Source organism: Leopardus geoffroyi, chromosome D4 (assembly GCF_018350155.1).
Source record: "Leopardus geoffroyi isolate Oge1 chromosome D4, O.geoffroyi_Oge1_pat1.0, whole genome shotgun sequence".
Taxonomy (NCBI): domain Eukaryota; kingdom Metazoa; phylum Chordata; class Mammalia; order Carnivora; family Felidae; genus Leopardus; species Leopardus geoffroyi.
This window is the reverse complement of record NC_059342.1, coordinates 87,402,428-87,421,718: the sequence shown is the minus strand read 5'-3', so window position 1 is coordinate 87,421,718 and position 19,291 is coordinate 87,402,428. Positions and strand designations below refer to the sequence as shown.

Genomic DNA, 19,291 nt, shown 5'->3' with positions numbered 1-19,291 from the left:
TACAGCAACTTGCTTACCACCTAACATGAGAGGGGAGAGGGTACACAAAACTATCAGAAAATGACAATGTAGCAAAGACAAACGTGCTCCCAGTGATGTCTCTAGATTGTGGTTATGAATTATTTATTGAGGTTTTGTCAACCTCAAAAAGAACTTGCTGTGTCATCCACTGTGCAGTAACCCCTTCCCTGGCACCCCGCCTTTTCGTCAGCGACAAACTGCAGGTGGTTGAACTACAAGACTTGAACGGACTCTTCCAACGAGAGGTTCCTGGCCTTGTTCTCTGCCCACTTTCAAGAGCCTCTTGCTCCACCCCCACTCAGATTTCCCCTGAGGTCTCAAAGGTGTCAGCCCGTCACAGCACCAATGCCCAATGCAAAGAACACATGATTTATTAAAGACAACTTGTCATCAACAGCATTGATTCAAGGAATAAAACAGATGAAAAAACAAAAGCAGACTTCCATTCTGACCCTGGAGTGAGACCTGCAGAATTCTTACAGCCCAATCTCTAAGTGTCCAAAGTCCTGGGGGCAGCTCCCAACCAGGAAGCCCTGGGCATGCTGGCTCTCAAGGCACCTCCCTTGAGAATCTGGGGAGGGGAAATCACCAAGGGCCTGTCCCTTCCTCAGGCAGTATCCCGCTGGGGAGCGCCGTGTAATCTGGACATGGTCCCTGTGCTCCCGATCCTCATCCCAAGGTCAAGGAAAGAGCACTGGACCTAAGTCTGCCACTGAGGCAAATCAGACGCAGCGACTCAAGTAGTATGGCCCCAGGAGGGTAGGCGGGGGACAGGCAAGAGGGAATGCATCAGGTGTCCTGAGCAGGCTGCTGGGCCCCAGGCTGTGGCCCAAGCCTCAGGCTGTGAAGGGCTCAAAGTTGGAACTGAACCACCAGCTGACCAGTTCTGGGAAGAGGCTGAGCCAGGCTGGTGGGAAGCAGGGTCTCTGTGCCATGCTGGGGTCTTGCAGTCTGGAGACGACACCCACCCTGTTGTATCCCTTACACTCAGTTGCAGTACAGAGCTCAGAGCCCTCCCAGCCAGAACCTGCTGGAAAACCAGGAAGATCCCACAGACAGGTGGAGAGGATGCTGACTCTGACCTTGGAAGGTCAGGAAGACCTCCAACTGCTTGTATACTTTCCCAGCCCCACCCTTCATCCCCAAACCAAGCACTTGCCAGTCTGCAATAAATAACTAGGAGTCTGAATAAATACAGTAAAAAAATCTCCCAAGTACTGTATGTTGGGAGGGGTGGCGGCAAAAAGGCAAGTGCGTAAAGTCCCAGCAGCATCCAAGGTACAGCCTGGTACAGGAGCCACTTGGGGACAGCTCTTCCTGGGCCCCACAGCCGGGCCCGGGAAGGCAGCACAAAGTCCTGGCTGCCAGACTCGGGAAGGCTTTGGGGACAAAAGGGCCACTGCTGGCCAGTCTGAGGCGGAGGCCGCTTGCTGTATCGCCCAGCCTTCCAGATCCAAACCACCTGTCTCCTCACAGGAGGGCGGGCCTTGGTCAGAACGTGCCCACTCCTCCCACAGCCCCGCGGCAAGAGTAGCCAGCTGCTCCTGCTCCGAGTGTCCCTGCCCCAGATCCTGGGAACAGCCCAAGCAGGTGACCAGGGAAGGGCCAGCACCTCCTTCAGCCTGCCTGGGGGAGACATGGCTCTCCTGGCACCAAGAGGATCCAGGGCCTTTAAGCTCAGCTACACCTGGCCCAGGGAGACTCCCATTGGTCCCACTTGCCCTTTATGGGACTCACTGCCCTGGGCTAGGACCTGGGAGCCACAAGAATGACGACTCTTCTGAAACACTTGGATCCCAACCCCTGGTACACGATCGCTTTCAGGTCCTTTTCCTCTGGGAGAGAAGGGCCTTTTGGGGGAATCTCTGGAAGCCCCAGCTCTCCCTCTTCTCCTTCCTCCATCCCCTGGGCAGAAAGGAGGGTAAGGGGCCCAAAGCCTTGCGGGCCATCATTTCTCAGCTTTTGGTTTCCAAGATTTCTGTTGGGAGTCAATTCAGGACCCTGCGCTGAGGCACTGTGGACTCCCTCCCCGTCTGTGCGACCTGGGGGCCCAGGGCTGGGAATGTGAACAGGGTGCAAAGGCCAAGGTTGACCCCCAGGGATTTTGCTGAGCCAGACTCCTCATTCTGTTTCTGGGGTTCGTGGAGGGGAGGAAGGGGAAGAGCTGGGGATAAGGCACCCCAAGAGAGAAAGACAGAGGAAGAACGACAGAGGGGCAGACAGAGCGAGAGTGAGTCACACACCCCCTCTGTGAAAGAGGCAGAGGGAGAAGGGGAGGAGAAAGAGCCCTCGAGGGACCAAAGACACCCCACCCCCCTCACATACACATGGACACACACACACACACACCACACAGGAGCAGCAGACACCCGGGAGATGAAGAGACACACACACGCCCACCCAGGACTACAGACAGAAACACACTCGCGGGGAGAGGGACAGAGAGTTTGACCTGGGCCTGGCAGCTTCTTAGCTCCTTCACAGTGTCACCTTCCCCATGGAGAAGCCTAAGCACCAACCCCCAGAAGAAGTGGTTTCTGGCTCATTTGCCAAGCACCTCCCGAGACCAGAGCCCAGAAGACCAGAGCAGGAGAACAGGAAGGGAGCAGCCGAGCAGAGGCAGGGAAGGACCCTTGCCGGCCCCCAGTGCCCCCAATGTGCCCCAGCCCCGGAAAACCACCCCATGAGCTCCAGCCTTGCTCGGCAGCCTGGGCAAAAGGTCCCCAGGATGAAGAGCAGGGAGAGAGCTAGGGCTGCATGGTTAGGAAGGAACATGGCACAGTGTGCCCCCAGCGGGAGCGGCCGAGGGGGAGGGAGCCGGGTGAGGAGGCCTGGAGTGGGCCAATCCCGCAGTTTCCCCTCAGGCTGGCTGGGATCCCACAGGCTTCTGCGTGTCCCAGAAGCCAGGGCACAGGGGTCGGTGTCTTCTCTCCCAAACCTGGGCCTCTTGCCAGGAGGCTACTTGGAGTCTTGGAGTTCCTTGGCTTTCTGAAGGATCTGGCAGACATCTGTGATGGGGTAATCCTGGGTAGGGGAAAGGTCAACAACATGCCTCTTAAGTCAGCTCACCTTTCACCACTGCATGCCCTTCCTTCCCACTGGGCCCTGTCACCATGCTGGGCCCCGGGCCGGAGGGACAGGGGCCACAGGCCAAAGACACCTGCATGTCGCCCAAACCTTTGCTAACGCTACACCCGCTGCAGCACTAGCTTACCCGACCCAATCAGCACCGACCAGTGCCACAGCCCCTTCCTTAGGACTCAGGCCACCCTCCCCCCCCCCCCCCCCCCGCCTCCTGCCATCAAACCCCAAGCACCGTTCATCCCGAGCCTGGTCGTGGACCAGATGCTGCTCATGCATTAGCTCAGTGGGTCACCTCGTCAGTCTGGTGAGAAAGTTACTGTGACTGTGTCCATTTTACAGACCTGGTCAAATTACTGAAAACCAACCCCAGGCCAGGCACTGGAGACACTGAGGCCTGGAGAGGTGATCGCTTGGCTCGGGTCACATGACTACCACAGCAGAATAAAGATGTGAACCCAGAGCTGTTTACTCTTGAGCCTACGTTCTGAACCACTGCGCCCCAACCTCCTCCCCCAGGTCTCAGCACTTTCACCAACAAGCACCACAATGTACCGGGCGCCGCCGGGCCCCGGGTAAGATGAACTCAGGTAGAACATCTGGGTTGGGGACGCCAAGTCATTCATTCAAGGCGACACCACTCAAGTGGCAGGACCAGAATTCAAACCCAGATCCTAACCCAGATCTGCCTCAGGAGTCTGGACTCTTCTGCCCTGTTCCTGACCCCAGCCTGAAACAGCGGCTGGCAGCGGTGGGTGCTTGGTAAGTACCTGCCTCACGACCAGAGCCTGAGCTGGGCCCCCTGAACCCCATTACCTGCAGGAGCCGCATGTTTACGGTGAAGTCCCCTTCCAGCAGCTGCTCCCGGATCAGTCTAAGGAAAACAAGCAGAGGGGCGCCTGGGCGGCTCAGTTAAGCGACTGACTCTTGATTTCAGCTCAGGTCGTAATCTCACCGTTGGTGAGATCAGGCCCTGAGTCAGGCTCTGCGCTCACAGCACAGAGCCTGCTTGGGATTCTCCCTCTCTCCCTCTCTCTCTACTTCTCTCCCTCTCTCTGCCCCTCACCTGCTCATGCGCATACATGCTCGCTCTCGCTCTCAAAATAAATAAACTTTAAAAAAAAAAAAAAAAAGAACACAGCAGCAAAGCGCTAGAGCCCTGGGCCACCGAGCGCGGGCCCAACAGGCCCCTTCCTGCTCCCGCCTTACCACCCGCAGTTTGACACCCGCCCAAGAAATCCAGAGGCTCACTCCCCACGAGCAGCCCCGGCCCTCCACTCGCGGTCTACTCACATGAGCATGGCACAGCACACCAGGAGGAGGAAGTCGAAGCGGTTGTCGTCGGCGAAGAGGGAGTCCCAGATACGGATGACGTCAGGCAGCAAGAACTCCTGGGACAGCAGCAGTGTCAGCCAGCGGAAGGCAAAGAACTGGGGCTTGATGTTCTGCTCTTGCTGGGGAGACAAGGCGTGGGCATGGCGGTCAGCTGCCGTGCAGTGTCATGTGGCCTATCAGACTGGCCGCGCGTCTGCGCCGGGCATGCTGGGGGGCGGGGGGGAACGGCACTGGGGCCGCCCGCAGAGCCGGGCTCGACCAGAGGGACGGCTGCTGTTGTGGCCGGCCAGTGCTGTCAGATCTTCGATTTTTCAAGAGGAGCCAGAAATCCGTGCTTTTATGTAAGCTCTCTAGATTTACAAATGGCTCAGATTCTTTTAAAATGCAGTATGGGGGCGCCTGGGTGGCTCAGTCGGTTGGGCGTCCGACTTCAGCTCAGGTCATGATCTCACAGCTTGCGAGTTCAAGCTCCGCACCAGGCTCTGTGCTGACAGCTCGGAGCCTGGAGCCTGCTTCAGATTCTGTGTCTCCCTCTCTCTGCCCCAACTCACTTGCATTCTGTCTCTGTCTCTCTCAAAAATAAATAATAAAAAAAATTTTTTTTAAATGCAGTATGGATTATAACCCTGGATTTATGGACAGACAGACTATTATGGGGCACTTATGATAAGCCCAGCCTTGTGCTTCACATGTGAAGTATATTATTTCATTTATTTACTCTCCGTACAACACCTTGTAAGACAATTACTCCCCATAGAGATGAGCCGTCTGGTCAGCCAGTGAGTATTACTAACTGAAAAACCATGTTACAAAATAACAAAAACATAATTCCAAATCTGTTTAAAGGGATCTGTTTATATGTATTTTCTTGTTCACAAAATTGTTTTTATATAGTTTCTTTTCACAAAACTGTTTTCTGAAATAAATAGGGAATGACACTCCAAGAACTTTTTAGATCATTTTTAATTTTTAAAAATGAAGTTCAGGGGCGCCTGGGTGGTTCAGTCAGTTAAGCGTCCCACTTCGGCTCAGGTCATGATCTCATGGTTCGTGAGATCTCACGTCCCACATACAGCTCTGTGCTGACGGGTCAGAGTCTGAAGCCTGCTTCGGATTCTGTATCTCCCTCTCTCTCTGCCCCTCCCCTGCTCACATTCTGTCTCTCTCTCAAAAATAAACATTAAAAAAAAATTTTTTTTTTTAAATGTTTTATTTATTTTTGAGACAGAGAGAGACAGAGCATGAATGGGGGAGGGTCAGAGAGAGAGGGAGACACAGAATCTGAAGCAGGCTCCAGGCTCTGAGCTGTCAGCACAGAGCCTGACTCAGGGCTCGAACTCACGGACCGTGAGATCATGACCTGAGCCGAAGTGGGACGCTTAACTGACTGAGCCACCCAGGCGCCCCCCAAAAAAAAAAAAAAAAAAATTTTTTTTAAATGAAGTTCAGAGGCGCCTGGGTGGCTCAGTCAGTTGAGCGTCCCACTTCGACTCAGGTCATGATCTCGCGGTCCGTGGGTTCGAGCCCCACATCAGGCTCACTGCTGTCAGCACAGACCCTGCTTCGGATCCTCTGTCTCCCTCTCTCTCTCTGCCCTCTCCGCCCCCCCCCCCCCCCGCTTGTGTCTTCCCTCTCAAAAATAAATGAACGTCTTAAAAATAAATAAATAAAAATAAAAATGAAGCTTGCACTTTGTTTCTCAGAGGACTGCCACCAAGCTAAAGTCATTCAGTCTACAGTGAACACACTGCATCATGCCTGGCCCACGACAGGCACCCTATCAACTTCCTCTTCGTGCCCAGCCTGCTAGGTTCCCACGTCAACTGCCGCCTCGGTCTCCCGGTCGAGCCCCAGCTTTCAGGCCAGCTCTCCCCAGCGGGAGCAGCCACTCTCCATTCCCGGACTCAAGCCAGAACTTGCCCCGGGCCTGGGGTGCTGAGGAGGCCTGCTATCTGTGCCCCTTCCCGTCCGTCTGCCTTGGCCCCGTGGTCCTCACCAGTTTCAGGTAGAGTTCCATGTCTTTATCCTTCAAGGTGGAGTACACCTTTTCCATCTTGTAGGTGATGCCACATTGTGAGTCGTCCAGGCTCTTGATGAAGTTGTCCCGGATCTCAGCCATGAGGTTGGTAAAGCAGAAAAAGGTGTCTGCCTCGGCGTGCTCTGGCGATGGGTGGGGGAAGGGGAGGCAGCTGCAAGGGAACTGATGCCCTCCCGCGTCGCACCCCACCTCTCCCGTGCACGATGTCTCCCCCTTTGCCTCTGAGCTCCTCTGGGCCGCCCACCCTCCTGGTCCGGCCCGGGGCCCTCCTCTATCCTTGACCACGCTCCGCCCCCAGACTAAGGACACCACGTCTTTCTTCTCACACCTTCGGGCAACACTGTGCATTTCACTTAGTAACTGATTACATGCCTTGTCAGTCATTCAGCTTCCGGAATGTACCGGTCATCTCCTTTATCAGAACTTCCGTTACCCGCGCTGAGAGCTCAACACACTCCCCACATCCTAGAAGGCCTGAACTGGAAAGGACCTCAGAGATGATCCAGGCTAACCTCTCACCTCTGACAGAGGGAAGAAGAGGCCCAGAGGTGGGGCGCGAGTCGCAGCGCCTGAGGCCCATTAGCCAGGCTTTCCTGGGCCCCTCTCTCTAGGGAGCCGCATGAGGGATGTGGGCAGCCAAGAGGCCTTTTACCTTTCCACTCGCTGTTGGGGTCGGTGGCAAAGGTATAGTAGAGGGGCCCCACGATCTCGTTCATGCCCTGCACGTAAGCGATGCCAGGATTGAGCTTGGCGTAGATGAACAGGATGCGCTCTACCACCTCCCAGTGGGCCTCGCAGCCGTTGGGCAGCACCTCATACTCGTTCAGGGAAGAGGGCGTGGAGTTCTTGTGTGGGGAGCACATCTGGGGAAAGAGGGGAGGAGCCGGTAAGGCGGCGAGGGTAGAGATAACACGTTCCCGCCAGAAATGTTTGCCGTTCAGGCAAGACTCAACTTCCAGCTTATGGGGAATACACAGCACAGTGGAACGCATCCAACGCCACAGGGAGAAACAGGCAGACAAACCCAGAATGTGGGGTATTCCACAAGGCAGCGGGGCCGAAGCCTAATTTATGGTGCTAAAAACCAGAACAGCGCTTACCTCTGAGGTGAGGGGTACTGACTGGGAAGGGGCGTGAAGGAACTTTCTGGATGATGGAAACGTTCAGTGTCTTGACTGGGCGTATACGTAACTAAAAGTTCATCTAGTTGCGTACTTGAGATCTGTGCATTTTACTACATGTAAGTTATTCTTTACTTTTTAAAAAACCTGTAAATATGTCAAAAACAGACAACTGGCCAAGATCCTTCAAAAAGTCAAATGCTGTGGGGGAGGGGGGCGGAAGTGGAGGCCTCCCTGAGATCAAGAGACTAATGAAATATAACATCTCAATACCACACATACACCTTAATGGGTCTCGGATGCAAAGTCAAATAACTAAAATATTCTTGGCACAACTGAGGACATCCGATCACGGGCTGGAAGTTGGGTGTTACTGTGGAATTATTGTTAATCTTCGTATGCGAGGATGGTGACAAAGGAGGATGTTCTCCTTCCCAGGAGACGCCCACAAGAGTACTCGCGGATGAAGGGTCGGGGCGTGTGCAACTTACTCTCTCTACATATAATACACCCACAAATATGGCAGAACATTCACAACTGTCGAATCTAGGTGGAGAGTATACAGTTGGGAATCGTACTCTTCTTTAACTTTTGCGAACGTTTCACATTTTGCATTACAAAAAAGTTGGGAGATAAACAGAAGAGGGACCCCTGCTGAAGAGGGATCCTCCTGCGACAGAGCAGAGGTCTCCAACAGCGGTGCTGGCAGGAGCCCCCAGGGGCGTCGCAAAGATCCAGATGCCGGGGGTTCCCTGTGTGAGAAAGCTGCAGGCAAACGCAGGCAGGGCCAGCGTATGAAGCCATCTGGGAAGCACGGGATCCTGAAGACAAAGTCCCTCCCCCATCATACACACACGTGCAAACATATACACGTGTGTACATGTGCGCTCACACGCACACATCGCTAACATTCGCTGACAGCTTTCCATGGGCAAGACCGTGCTCTGCAAGCATTCCTCCATGAAGTCCTCTGAACAATCTAGAATGCCTGCTCAACATCATTTTGAAGACGAGGAAACTGAGGCTCAGAAATGTTAGGTCACTCACCAAAGTCTCACACTACATGGTGACAGTAGGACTTGAGCCCAGACTTGCTGACTCCATAGCCTATAGCCCAGGCCTCAGAGAAACGCCTTGCAGCCTTCCCAAAATCTGCAGAGCCGTGACCTCATTTCAACCTTCTGGTGATTCAAGAGCCAGCATGGTAGAAATGATCCTGCCCAGTTTACAGGGGAGAAGGTGGAGGCCCAGGAAGGTGAGGCTGGTGTTACTTCCCCCGAAGTCAAACAGATGTTCAACTTGAACTACATGGCCCAACCGCAGGTCCCGAGGTCTAGGGATGCAGCTTCTGGTCAGGTTCTCTGCCACCAGGACCAGATCAAGACCTAAAATGGGGAAGAGCTCCGCTCTCAGACCCCAATTACTGCAGTGAAATGAGTGAAGCCAGGTCCGCACCTTGCCCTGTAGCCAGGACATCAGCGGCAAGTAGGGTCGCCCACGTGGCCAGCCAAGCATTCTGCACCCCCTGGCACATGTCACTCTGTCCCGGGCACATGGGCCCCTGGGATCAGCTGTTAACTGCCCGTGTCACCCCTGCAGCAGAAAATGGCTGCTATCCGAGAGACACAGAGATGTGATCAGTCATTCTACCTGAGGGAAGAAAGCTTCTGCAGTATTATATGTCATGAGTCTGTTGGAGGTTACAGAGAAGGATTTTTCTACTGTTGGAGGACAATGAAAAGTTTTGAGGAAAAAGCGGGAGTTCCATGTACTCAAACATAGGTGTAAATTCAGGAAGAAGGTAATACGCTTCATTTGGCTACAGGCTGCTTCTCAGAGTTACAGGAATCTGCTAGAAGACTGGGGTTCAAACGCTCAGTGTGACTTGGCCAGCACAAGTCCTAGCAATTCCAGCTCCTAATCTCTCAAGTCTACCCACATTTCACCCCGGCCCCCACCTGCCTGCGCCTGGACAGTGCGGCTGCCTCCCATCCTCCATTCCTACCCTTCCAACACCCCCACGGCAACTGCCCACGGCAATCCTTCACAAAAGCAGACCGGAATCATGTCCCTGCATTGCTTAGAATGCTCAGAAGTCCCTAGGTGGCCTCACAGCCGCTGACCTTGCCAGCATCCTCTGGCAGTGCCCCCCTCTTGCCTGGCTGGACTCTGCTATTCCCTGAACACCCACACTCACTCCTGCCTGAGGCCTCCACTATGCCCTCCTCCCCACCTGGAACGCACTTTCCTGCTAATTCCTGGCCGCTTAGCTGAAATGTCACCTCCTCGGGGAAGTCTTCCGGGACACCAAGGCCAGGTCAGCTCCTCACTGCCTCACTGCTCCAACACTTTCTCATTAGCGTGTAATCGTTTTTTCAAGAGCCATCTCCCCTGCTGCTCCTTCAGCACACGGGAGGACCCTCCCCCAGCCCCCCACACCCCCAGACCAAAGCTGACTTGCAGAAGAGCCCAGAGGTGGACGTGGCAGGACCAAGGTCGCTTTGGGTAGCTGTCAGGGCAGATGGCCGGTGGCCAGTGCTCCGAGGGAAGCAGGAAGGAAAAGGCTGTCACGGGGCGTCCCTGGGGCCCCCAGGCTGGCTCTCACATTTGTGACTCCGCTCCGGTTCCGGGCCACTGTCTGCGATTTCAGCGTCGTCTGTTCCACCCGTTTACGAAGGGTCTCAAACTCATTCTGGGGGTCCAGGATAAGGAGGCAGGGGTACTCGGTGGCTCTCTGGAAGAAAGATATATCTGGGCACAACCTCCTGTCAAGAGGGAACAGGAGAGAGCACTGTTACTCAGGATGAAAGTTTGGAGCATTTCATCAGCACTCTGTTGCCGGGTGCTCCACTATTCCAAAAGGCATTTTTTGTGTTTTTTAAAAAATTAGTAACATTTGGGGCGCCCGGGTGGCTCAGGTGGTTAAGCATCCGACTTCGGCTCGGCTCAGGTCATGATCTCACCATTGGTGAGTTCGAGCCCTGCATCGGGCTCTCTGCTGTCAGAGCAGAGCCCACTTTAGATTCTCTGTCTTCCTCTCTCTCTGCCCCTCCCCTGCCCTCTCTCTCTCTCTCTCAAGAATAAAAAAATAAATTTAAAAAAATTAGTAACATTTTTGGGGGAGGGGGAGACATAGAAAGCAAGCAGGGGAGGTGTAGAGAGAAAGAGAGGGAGGCAGAGAATCTAAAGCAGGCTCCACACCATCAGCACAGAGCCCAATGCAGAGCTTGAACTCATGAACTGCAAGATCATGATCTGAGCCAAAATCAAGAATCGAACACAACTGACTGAGCCACCCACACGCCCCTGTAACATTTTACTTTTTTTTTTTTTTTTTAATTTTTTTTTTTCCAACGTTTATTTATTTTTGGGACAGAGAGAGACAGAGCATGAACAGGGGAGGGGCAGAGAGAGAGGGAGACACAGAATCGGAAACAGGCTCCAGGCTCTGAGCCATCAGCCCAGAGCCCGACGCGGGGCTCGAACTCACGGACCGCGAGATCGTGACCTGGCTGAAGTCGGACGCTTAACCGACTGCGCCACCCAGGCGCCCCACATTTTACTTTTAAGAATTTAGTTGTTTCTTTTTTTTTTTTTTTAACATTTATTCATTTTTGAGACAGAGAGAAACAGAGTGCAGCCGGGGGAGGGACAGAGAGAGAGGGAGACACAGAATCCGAAGCAGGTTCCAGGCTCTGAGCCATCAGCACAGAGCCCGACACGGGGCTCGAACCCATGAACCATGAGATCATGACCTGACCCAAAACCAAGAGTCAGATGTTTAACTGACTAAGCCATCCACGTGTCCCTAATATATCCACATTCTTATTTGTATTTCCATACAGATACACACACATATAAAATTTTAAGTGTCCTTATGGTCTTATAATCCAACTCTCCTCTTTAACCACAACCATCTTTCCATGTCAAAAGTATTTATCTAAAAAAAAAAATTATCTAATACATATAGGGTGTTCAGTGCAGTGTGGTTTAAAATGGTTATGTTGATAAACTAACTTAAATAAAATGGTTATGTTGCACGTTGTGTAACAGGATAGTATACAGCCGACACAGGAAGATGTCCAGGACAGAGGGAGAGGAAAACAAGGTGGGAGACCGTCTCTACGATGCGATCACATAGGTTTGGTTTCGTTTCGTTTCCAGTTTTACTGAGATGTAATGGACCCACATCGCTGCCTCACTTCAACAGGTAAAGTTTTTCTCGTGCACGTTACTGCAGCACAGGCACGCTTTCCAGACTTCTTACACCTAGCACGTTGCAAACTTGCCCCCCCAAAAACACTGAATGACATGCTACAATCGCTCCCAGTGTGAGACAGAACCTGTTTCTCTAGAACCGGGTTCAAGACATGGTTCTTGACGCAAACTGTTAAGACGCCTCGTGCACAGAGGCCGCCCCAACTCCACCCTGAGAATCCAGGAGGCGAGACTCTCTTTTACATCCTGGCTGAGCCACGCTGGGCTGGGTGTCCACCTGAGGCCATCTGAAGATGGGGCCGGACAAGCTGAGCACGGACAGAGGAGCAGCGCCCAGGGCCACGAGGGCCTGGAAACACGGCCGGCACCCGGTGAAAGTGGAACTGAAACCCGGCAAACTGACTGCAGATCTCCAGCTCCAACCACTCAGCCCCACTGCAGGGAGGCCTCCCTTCCAGCTCCTCACACAGCCTTGTGGGAGATCCCACCCACTGCCAGACTCGCCAACCCCACAGGAAGCAGGAGTGTGTTTCCACGTCTCTCTGCCAAGCGGAAAAGCACGCCCAGGCACACACTGAGGCTCACAAGTTTTCAAAAACCACTCATCTGATCCTGTCACTCCTATGCTCAAAACCTCTGCATGACTGCCCCATGCCCTTGGGATCAAGTCCAAGGTCCAACCCCCGCCTCCCTCCAGTGTGGCTTCCACCACTGCTCCTCGAACGTGCCTCCATGCACTTTCGGGGCCTTCCCGCAGGCAGCTCCCCACCACCACGGCCTTTCCCTCCCTCTTCCCCCAAGGCCTCTCACTCCTGAGACCTCAGCGGAGGCCTCCCCCCAACCCTTAAAGCACCCTGAACTCTTCCCTCAGGGCACTGACCACAAATGCTAATTACACGGAAGACCCATCTTGCTGAAGGACTATCTAACCATCCTCCCCACCGGGTTCTAAGCTCCTTAAGAAGGGGACCACGTCTGTCAATTCTATGCTCAACCCTGAGCTCGGCACTGAGCTCGCCATAGAGCGGGATCTCAGTATCTGTCGCAGGAAGGATCCGATGAACCCATAAACACCTGCGGCACGACAGAAACTAAGGCAGGGAGAAAGGAGAGCCAGGCACTCGACTCGGTCACTGGCCCCCTTCATAGGCCGACATCACTGGGGCTTGGACCCACCTACCAGACCAGCCTCCAGCCATTCCTCAAACACCCGCCTGTGGGCGTGGGCCGCAAAGGGAAAGGACAGGACTGGGAAACCCCCCAGAAGTCCCACGGGCCAGCTCCTGACCCCCAGTGCCCTGCTTACCGGACGTCTTTGTCGATTTGCAGCAGCACCTCGTTGTCCTTGAAGTATGTGTTCCAGCGGCTGTCGGGGTTGGGGTTGAGTGGCTGAGGGGAGAGGATGGGCTGCTCTGTCCCAGGTCCAGCCAGGGCCCCAGGGGACAGATTCCAGTCTGGGGGGGGGGGCCTGAGCAGAGGCCCAGCGGGGGCTCTGAGACAGCCTGTGAGCTACTTGGGGAGCCTCCGACATCACGTTCTGCTCTGAGGACACCCCTGCTGGGCAGGGACCACCCTTTCTGTCTCAAATGTTGCATATACCAGGTGCTCACTAAATGCTTGTTGAATGAACGCATGTTGTATTATCAGGTCTCTTCGAATCTAATTCACCTTGTTCGGAATCGCCAAGTCTAAACGTTGGAGGACGGGCCTGGGTCCATCCATCTCCACTTTCTGCACAAGCGGAGGGGCTCAGTATCTGAGGAGAGCATGAGGCTCCCTCCAGGCCACAGAAAGACCATTTATTCTCACTCCTGCCCTGCTCTCTCTTCAATTATAAAATCACAGAAATTTCCCCAGGGAACAGAGGCGAGGAGGAAAGGAGACACAGCACACACAGAGGACTTGGCTCAGTTCTACACACACACTCAGACCCCAATTCATGGCCTACGTTCCTGACCAGGCCCAGCGCCTGGGAAGGAGAAGGGAGAGATGACGGCCTCCAGGGGCTGAGCGGCCCAACAACAGAGAGGAGGTACTGGATGGTCCAGAGGGGACCCAGACTGGCCACATCTGTCCTCTGGGGTAGACGGAACTTCCGGCTCCAAAGCCTGCATCCCTCCCTACTCTGTAGCCTTGGCCCCTGCTGAGACCCTTACTCACATGGTCCTCAAAGGTCACATCCTCCCTGGACACACCCATGTTGGCCTTGGCAATGCCAGGTTGGATAATCATTTCCCTCAGGAACTGAGAATACAGCTCCCTGCAGGAGAGAAGGGGAGAGAGGATGATCCCAAGGGTCTCGTCCAGGGAGCCTGGACCAGAGAAGCAGCAACAGGAGGCAAGGCAGGCCCAGCACCACCTGCTGTCTGATAGGAAGGCCCTCCCGTCACCCCCCTTTCTCGTGGTCTCACCTCTGCTTGGCCAGAATGGAGGTCCATGAGGCTCTCTCCAAGGGGAGGTAGTTCAAGAGAATCTGCACAGAGGGAGAGGAACAAAGCTCTGTCGACTCCTGGGCCCAACCCCAGACAGTAGGTGGAGGCCGACAGGCCTCAAGGAAAATGTCTAATGAAGGCCAGAAGACCAGATGGGCTGAAACCCACGCGTGCAGGTGTGGGCTAGGGGTAGCCTCCCCTTTCCTCTCCACTTTATCCCAAACCCACCCTTTCCTCTGCTTGTCCTCACAGAGACCCTCGCAAAGGATAAGGAAACCTGGAGCTCAAGAGGCTGGAAACCAAGACATCGGGTTTCTGCTCCCACCTCGGCTAATAGCTTTGGGCAAAGCGTGGCCTCTTTCTGTCCCATTGAGCATCACTTCTACTGCCCTGTGCGGACCAGGAAGCAGAGAGCTTCACTGCCACTGCTACGTGTTCCTGCCCCAAGGGAATCCTGGAGGGGATGCCAAGAGGAAAAGAAACCCAGAACTTCCCAGAAAAGTCTCCTCGGACAAGCAAGGAAAGGCGCAGAAGAAGGGGAAGGGGCCAGGGCGGGGGCAGGCCATGCAGGAACCCAAGGACTTTTGGCAGAGCAGGCACCCCACCCCAGGCACACCCACCTTCCAGCAGAGGCACCGAAGTCCGCCCTCACAGGGGATGCCTGTGGACACAGCAGGCAAGAGTCACGCCCCAGGCCAGAGCCCCCAGACCCCCCCAGCCCTCCACCTCAGAGCCAGTGGGCAAGGAATGGAGTGCGAGAAGTACTTCCTCGAGAATCATCTCCTGTCAGAAAAATCATTGGACTACAGGCTAATCCTGTGTATTTCTCTCCATGACCCCTGCCCCCACCCCAGAGCTCCCTCTGTGGGGAATGTTCTTTTGAGGATAACGCCTTCTCATCCTTGGTATTTCTTCCTCAGAGCAGCACTTACCCACCACCACCATCTCTGCCCAATCGGAGTCAGGTTTCTCATTATAAACGATAATGGCTCCATGAATTGTCCTTCATAGCATCCAGCCCAGTTGGGACTGTATAACATGGTTTGCAGATTTATTTAACCTCTGTAACACCGACAGCTGGGTGAGCCCCCGAAAGAGAAGAACCAAATCTGCCTTATATTCCCAGCCCCTAGCGTGGGGCACAGCACACAGCAGGGACACTGTAAATATTTGCACAATATAAACTAAGCTATAAATGCTAAACACTCTGTGCCTTATGGACATTACTTCACTTGACCCTCATTACAACCCTAGTAAGTAGAGAAGATTAGCACTGTCATCCTCACCTTCCAGATAAAGAAACCTATCCGTAATGACAGAGCAATCGGGGACTCCAACACAGGTCTGTCCGTCTTAACTCTACAGCCCAAACTCAACGCACAATGGCTTCCCCGAGGCCTGGTAGATTCTTCAGCTCAGTACACACCCCATGACCCCTCAAGATCTTCAGGGTTTAAATATCACTCTTGAACAAAAGACAAACATCTCCTGCGATATTGTCAGGAGCCTCACTAAAGCAGCTGCTGCTACGGTACCCCTAATACCGTGAGTGGGAGCTGATGCTCACCTCCCTCAGAATCTGCATGGGGACAAGAAAAGCAACTACAAGAACTCCTTGCTGACAAAGTCACAAGGGCAGAGCAGTAACAAGAATCCACACAAAACACCTTAGGATATTTTAAAAGATAAGCAAAAATCTCTGTGCTGGAAGGTTAACCATGCCAGGGAGGGCAAAGTCAAACACTGCTGGGGTTCAGCTCCTTAAAGTCAGGGTCTCAAGGCTAGAATTTTACCATTAACCAAAGTTCACCATTGCCTGAGTCAGCTGTAATCCCCAAGCCTGGGAGAGAATCAGGAACTGCTCTGCAGCTAACCAAATTCTACAACACAGGAAGTTTGCTGAGGAGTGAGGCAGACCCCGAAGCGGCTCGAGTCTCTTCCCCGCTCCAGGCTCCCGCATTCGATCCTCTCCAGTAACCCTCAGCCAGCAGCAAGCACCGCTTACACCCCAGGAAGCATCCTAAGGCCGAGGCTTGCTCTTGGCGGTCAGGGCAGTCAGGGGTGGCTGAGAGTCCCAGAATCAGCAGAAGGCCCCACGAGGCAGGCTGGCCGCCCTAGAACTGACCAGGTGTGGCCCTGGGCACCTTCCCCTCCATCCTAACCACAATGCTGCTCTAAGGAAACCCTGAACGTGGAGAGCTGCTGCTTACCACTAAAACTGAGTTCCCGAAGCTTTTCCAAAGCGATCGTGGGCTCCTTCAGGACATCCTGGAAATCTGCAATCCTAGAAGTCGGACAGGAAGGCAAATGAAGCACATCCAAACCCCAGAGTGACAGACTTAGTGATCACTTCTGAAGCCCAGAGCTCTCATATCACCAGTCTTCAACCAGTTCCTCCCACCCCTTCAGGACATAAAGACAGCAAAGCTCAGCCTAGGTGCTGGCCAAAGGCACCTTAGGGGAACTACAGAATTACAGATCACTTCTTCCTCCAAACCCAGGAACATAGAGATATTCCTCTAGAGGTTCTCAAGCAAACACCATGGAATTAGACACATTTCTAACATTTAGTGAGCTGGCATTTATTGGGCACTTCCTGCTGGCCAGGCCCAGCCCATAGTGCCACTAGGAACCAGGAGTAATGTGATCCCTAGACAACGGACCTATGTAACCTGCACGCAGCTCCCCAGGCTCAAAAATACAACCATTAGAAGACCTCTGGGCTAGACAGTAGGCAAGGACAAAAGGTTTAAAGAACAAGCGAGTCCTGGAGAAAAACTGAAGACTTAACAAAATTTGGCCAGTGCTGTGGGATTGAGCCTGAGGGAAGGAAGACTGGAGAATCCAGGTTCTCCAGCATTCCATGTAAAAACCAGGCAAGGGGAACAGGGAGCATTTGGAGGGGACGGTACTGGGGCAGAGGATTAACAAGGGGGACAAAAACGGTGGGGAGGGGATGGGGAGCTGGAGAACGGGGCATCGAGGCCCTGGATGAGGAAGACACCAGGGGAAGGGGGAAACCCGGGGTCCAGGATGAGGGAGAGACATGGGGTGACACCGGGGAGCAGAAGAGGTGCCTCCGCTCCGGGCACCCTCAGGCCCACAAGCAATGAGGTTGGAAAGTGGGCGCCCGAGACCCGCTACACTGGGCTCCCGCTTCCTGGCCGCACCTGCGTCCCGCCCTGCAAGGCAGAGGGGGCGGCCTGGCCAGGAGTGGTCCGCCTGGGTCGGCCCCGGTGGCCCTTACCTGCTCTTGTGCAGACTCGACATGGTGTTGACTTCCGGATCCCCCCTTTGCCCTCGCCGCCGCCGCCGCCGCCCCCTAGGGACGCGGGGCTCTCTGCAAAGGCCTCCGTCCGGAAACGAAGCCGCGAATGCGCGCGTTCCGTTTCGCCCCGCCCCTCCCGCTCGGCCCGGCTCCGCCCCACTCACGTGCCGCCCCTGCCCGCCACTACCGAGGCGGAGCCACGGGGACGCCGGGAGCGCGGCCCCGCCCCAGTCTCCACCCGGCCCACGCGCGCACGAGACTGAGGACGCGCCTCTGCCCAGGTACACCGTTCCCTGTGTCTACTCTTTGCACTTCCCTGGGCTTCAGTTTATATCTATTCACTTTACCTGTCACCTTGACCTCTTCCTTACCCGTTCCTCGACGGCAATAAACTGTTACGTCATTGTTTCAAGAATGTGGACCTTCCCAGCTCAACTATACAGGCCTCCTGGCGGGTCTTTTCATTACCAAATCCTCGACGCCTATGACAGCAGCGCCCGCACCAAACAGATGGCTCAGTGACTACGGTTCAGTAACTATCAGATGGAAGAGCCGGACTACAGTTCAGTGTTTCCTTGGCTTTTGGAGTTGACAAACATGAAATTTACTTTATGAGAACAATAGAAAAAGAAAGCCAAGGTTTCAGGATCCTTCTTAAGAGATGGTTGCAGCCTTACAATGATTTTTTCTACATACTTGTGTGCACAAGTGCATAATTGTCCTTATCTTTTAATTTATCCACTGATGGGTGAAAACTTTGTCATTGCACTGGAAAGCCTCAAAACCTCCCCTTCCGCCCTCAAGACTTGTCTGTTCCATGAAGTAGGGACACAGGTACCTGTTCCTGTATTCCCTAATCCCATGATTTCTGCTCCCACTGCGTGTTAGGACTGAGCTGTTTTTGTAGAATACCAAGGTTACATTCTTGTATGAAATACAAGAAATAAATAAATGCTCTCTTAATGGCACAATAGGAAAGGAATATTTTTCCAGATAAAAAGAATATCAGTCAGCCCTTTAAAATGTTGGTTAGGAGACAGAGAAAAATGCAAATGATATGTTAGGAAAAACACATTTGACTTATCATTTGAAAAAAAAAAGTTCTATTCTTTTTTTTTAAACATCTCTTCACCTTTGAGAGACAGAGCGCGAGTCAAGGAGGGGTAGAGAGAGAATCTGAAGCAGGCTCCAGGCTCTGAGCTGTTAGCACAGAGCCAGAGCCCGACACCGGGCTTGAACCCACTAACTGTGAAATCATGACCTGAGCTAAAGTCAGACACTTAACCAACTAAGTCACCCAGACACCCCTAAAGTTCTATTTCTATCTCACATCTGACAGAAAAATAAATTGTAGATTAATTAAAGCGCTGCAATAAGAAAATCTATGGGACTAGAAGAAATATATTTAAAAATTTTTAGGGGCACCTGGATGGCTCAGTCGGTTGGGCATCCAACTTCAGCCCAGGTCATGATCTCACGGTTCCTGAGTTTGAGCCCCGTGTCAGGCTTTGTGCTGACAGCTTGGAATCTGGAAACTGTTTCTGACTCTGTGTCTCCCTCTCTCTCTGCCCCTCCCCTGTTCACACTCTGTCTCTCATTCTCTCTAAAAATAAGTAAACATTTTAAAAATTTTTAATAGGGGCGCCTGGGTGGCGCAGTCGGTTAAGCGTCCAACTTCAGCCAGGTCACGATCTCGCGGTCCATGAGTTCGAGCCCTGCATCAGGCTCTGGGCTGATGGCTCAGAGCCTGGAGCCTGTTTCCGATTCTGTGTCTCCC

At 53.5% G+C, this 19,291-nt stretch overlaps 1 protein-coding gene across 2 annotated transcripts; it reads right to left on the bottom strand.

The window, feature by feature from the left end:
* Nucleotides 1–374: 374 nt before the first annotated feature.
* Nucleotides 375–17,671, bottom strand: TBC1D13 (TBC1 domain family member 13). Of its 2 annotated transcripts, XM_045467617.1 has the most exons (12): nucleotides 17,494–17,671; nucleotides 16,457–16,530; nucleotides 14,867–14,907; nucleotides 14,226–14,287; nucleotides 13,975–14,074; nucleotides 13,121–13,203; nucleotides 10,202–10,361; nucleotides 7,128–7,338; nucleotides 6,434–6,597; nucleotides 4,396–4,556; nucleotides 3,919–3,976; nucleotides 375–3,045 (listed from the first exon to the last, which is right to left on the bottom strand). In XM_045467617.1, exons 1-12 carry the CDS (start codon nucleotides 17,514–17,516, stop codon nucleotides 2,980–2,982), a joined length of 1,203 nt encoding a protein of 400 aa, XP_045323573.1. In that variant the 5' UTR covers nucleotides 17,517–17,671; the 3' UTR covers nucleotides 375–2,979. The 2 variants fall into 2 exon arrangements, with proteins under 2 accessions (XP_045323573.1, XP_045323574.1); XM_045467618.1 differs by lacking the exons at nucleotides 14,867–14,907; nucleotides 17,494–17,671 and having other exon boundaries at nucleotides 16,457–16,523.
* Between the last annotated feature and the right edge of the window lie 1,620 nt (nucleotides 17,672–19,291).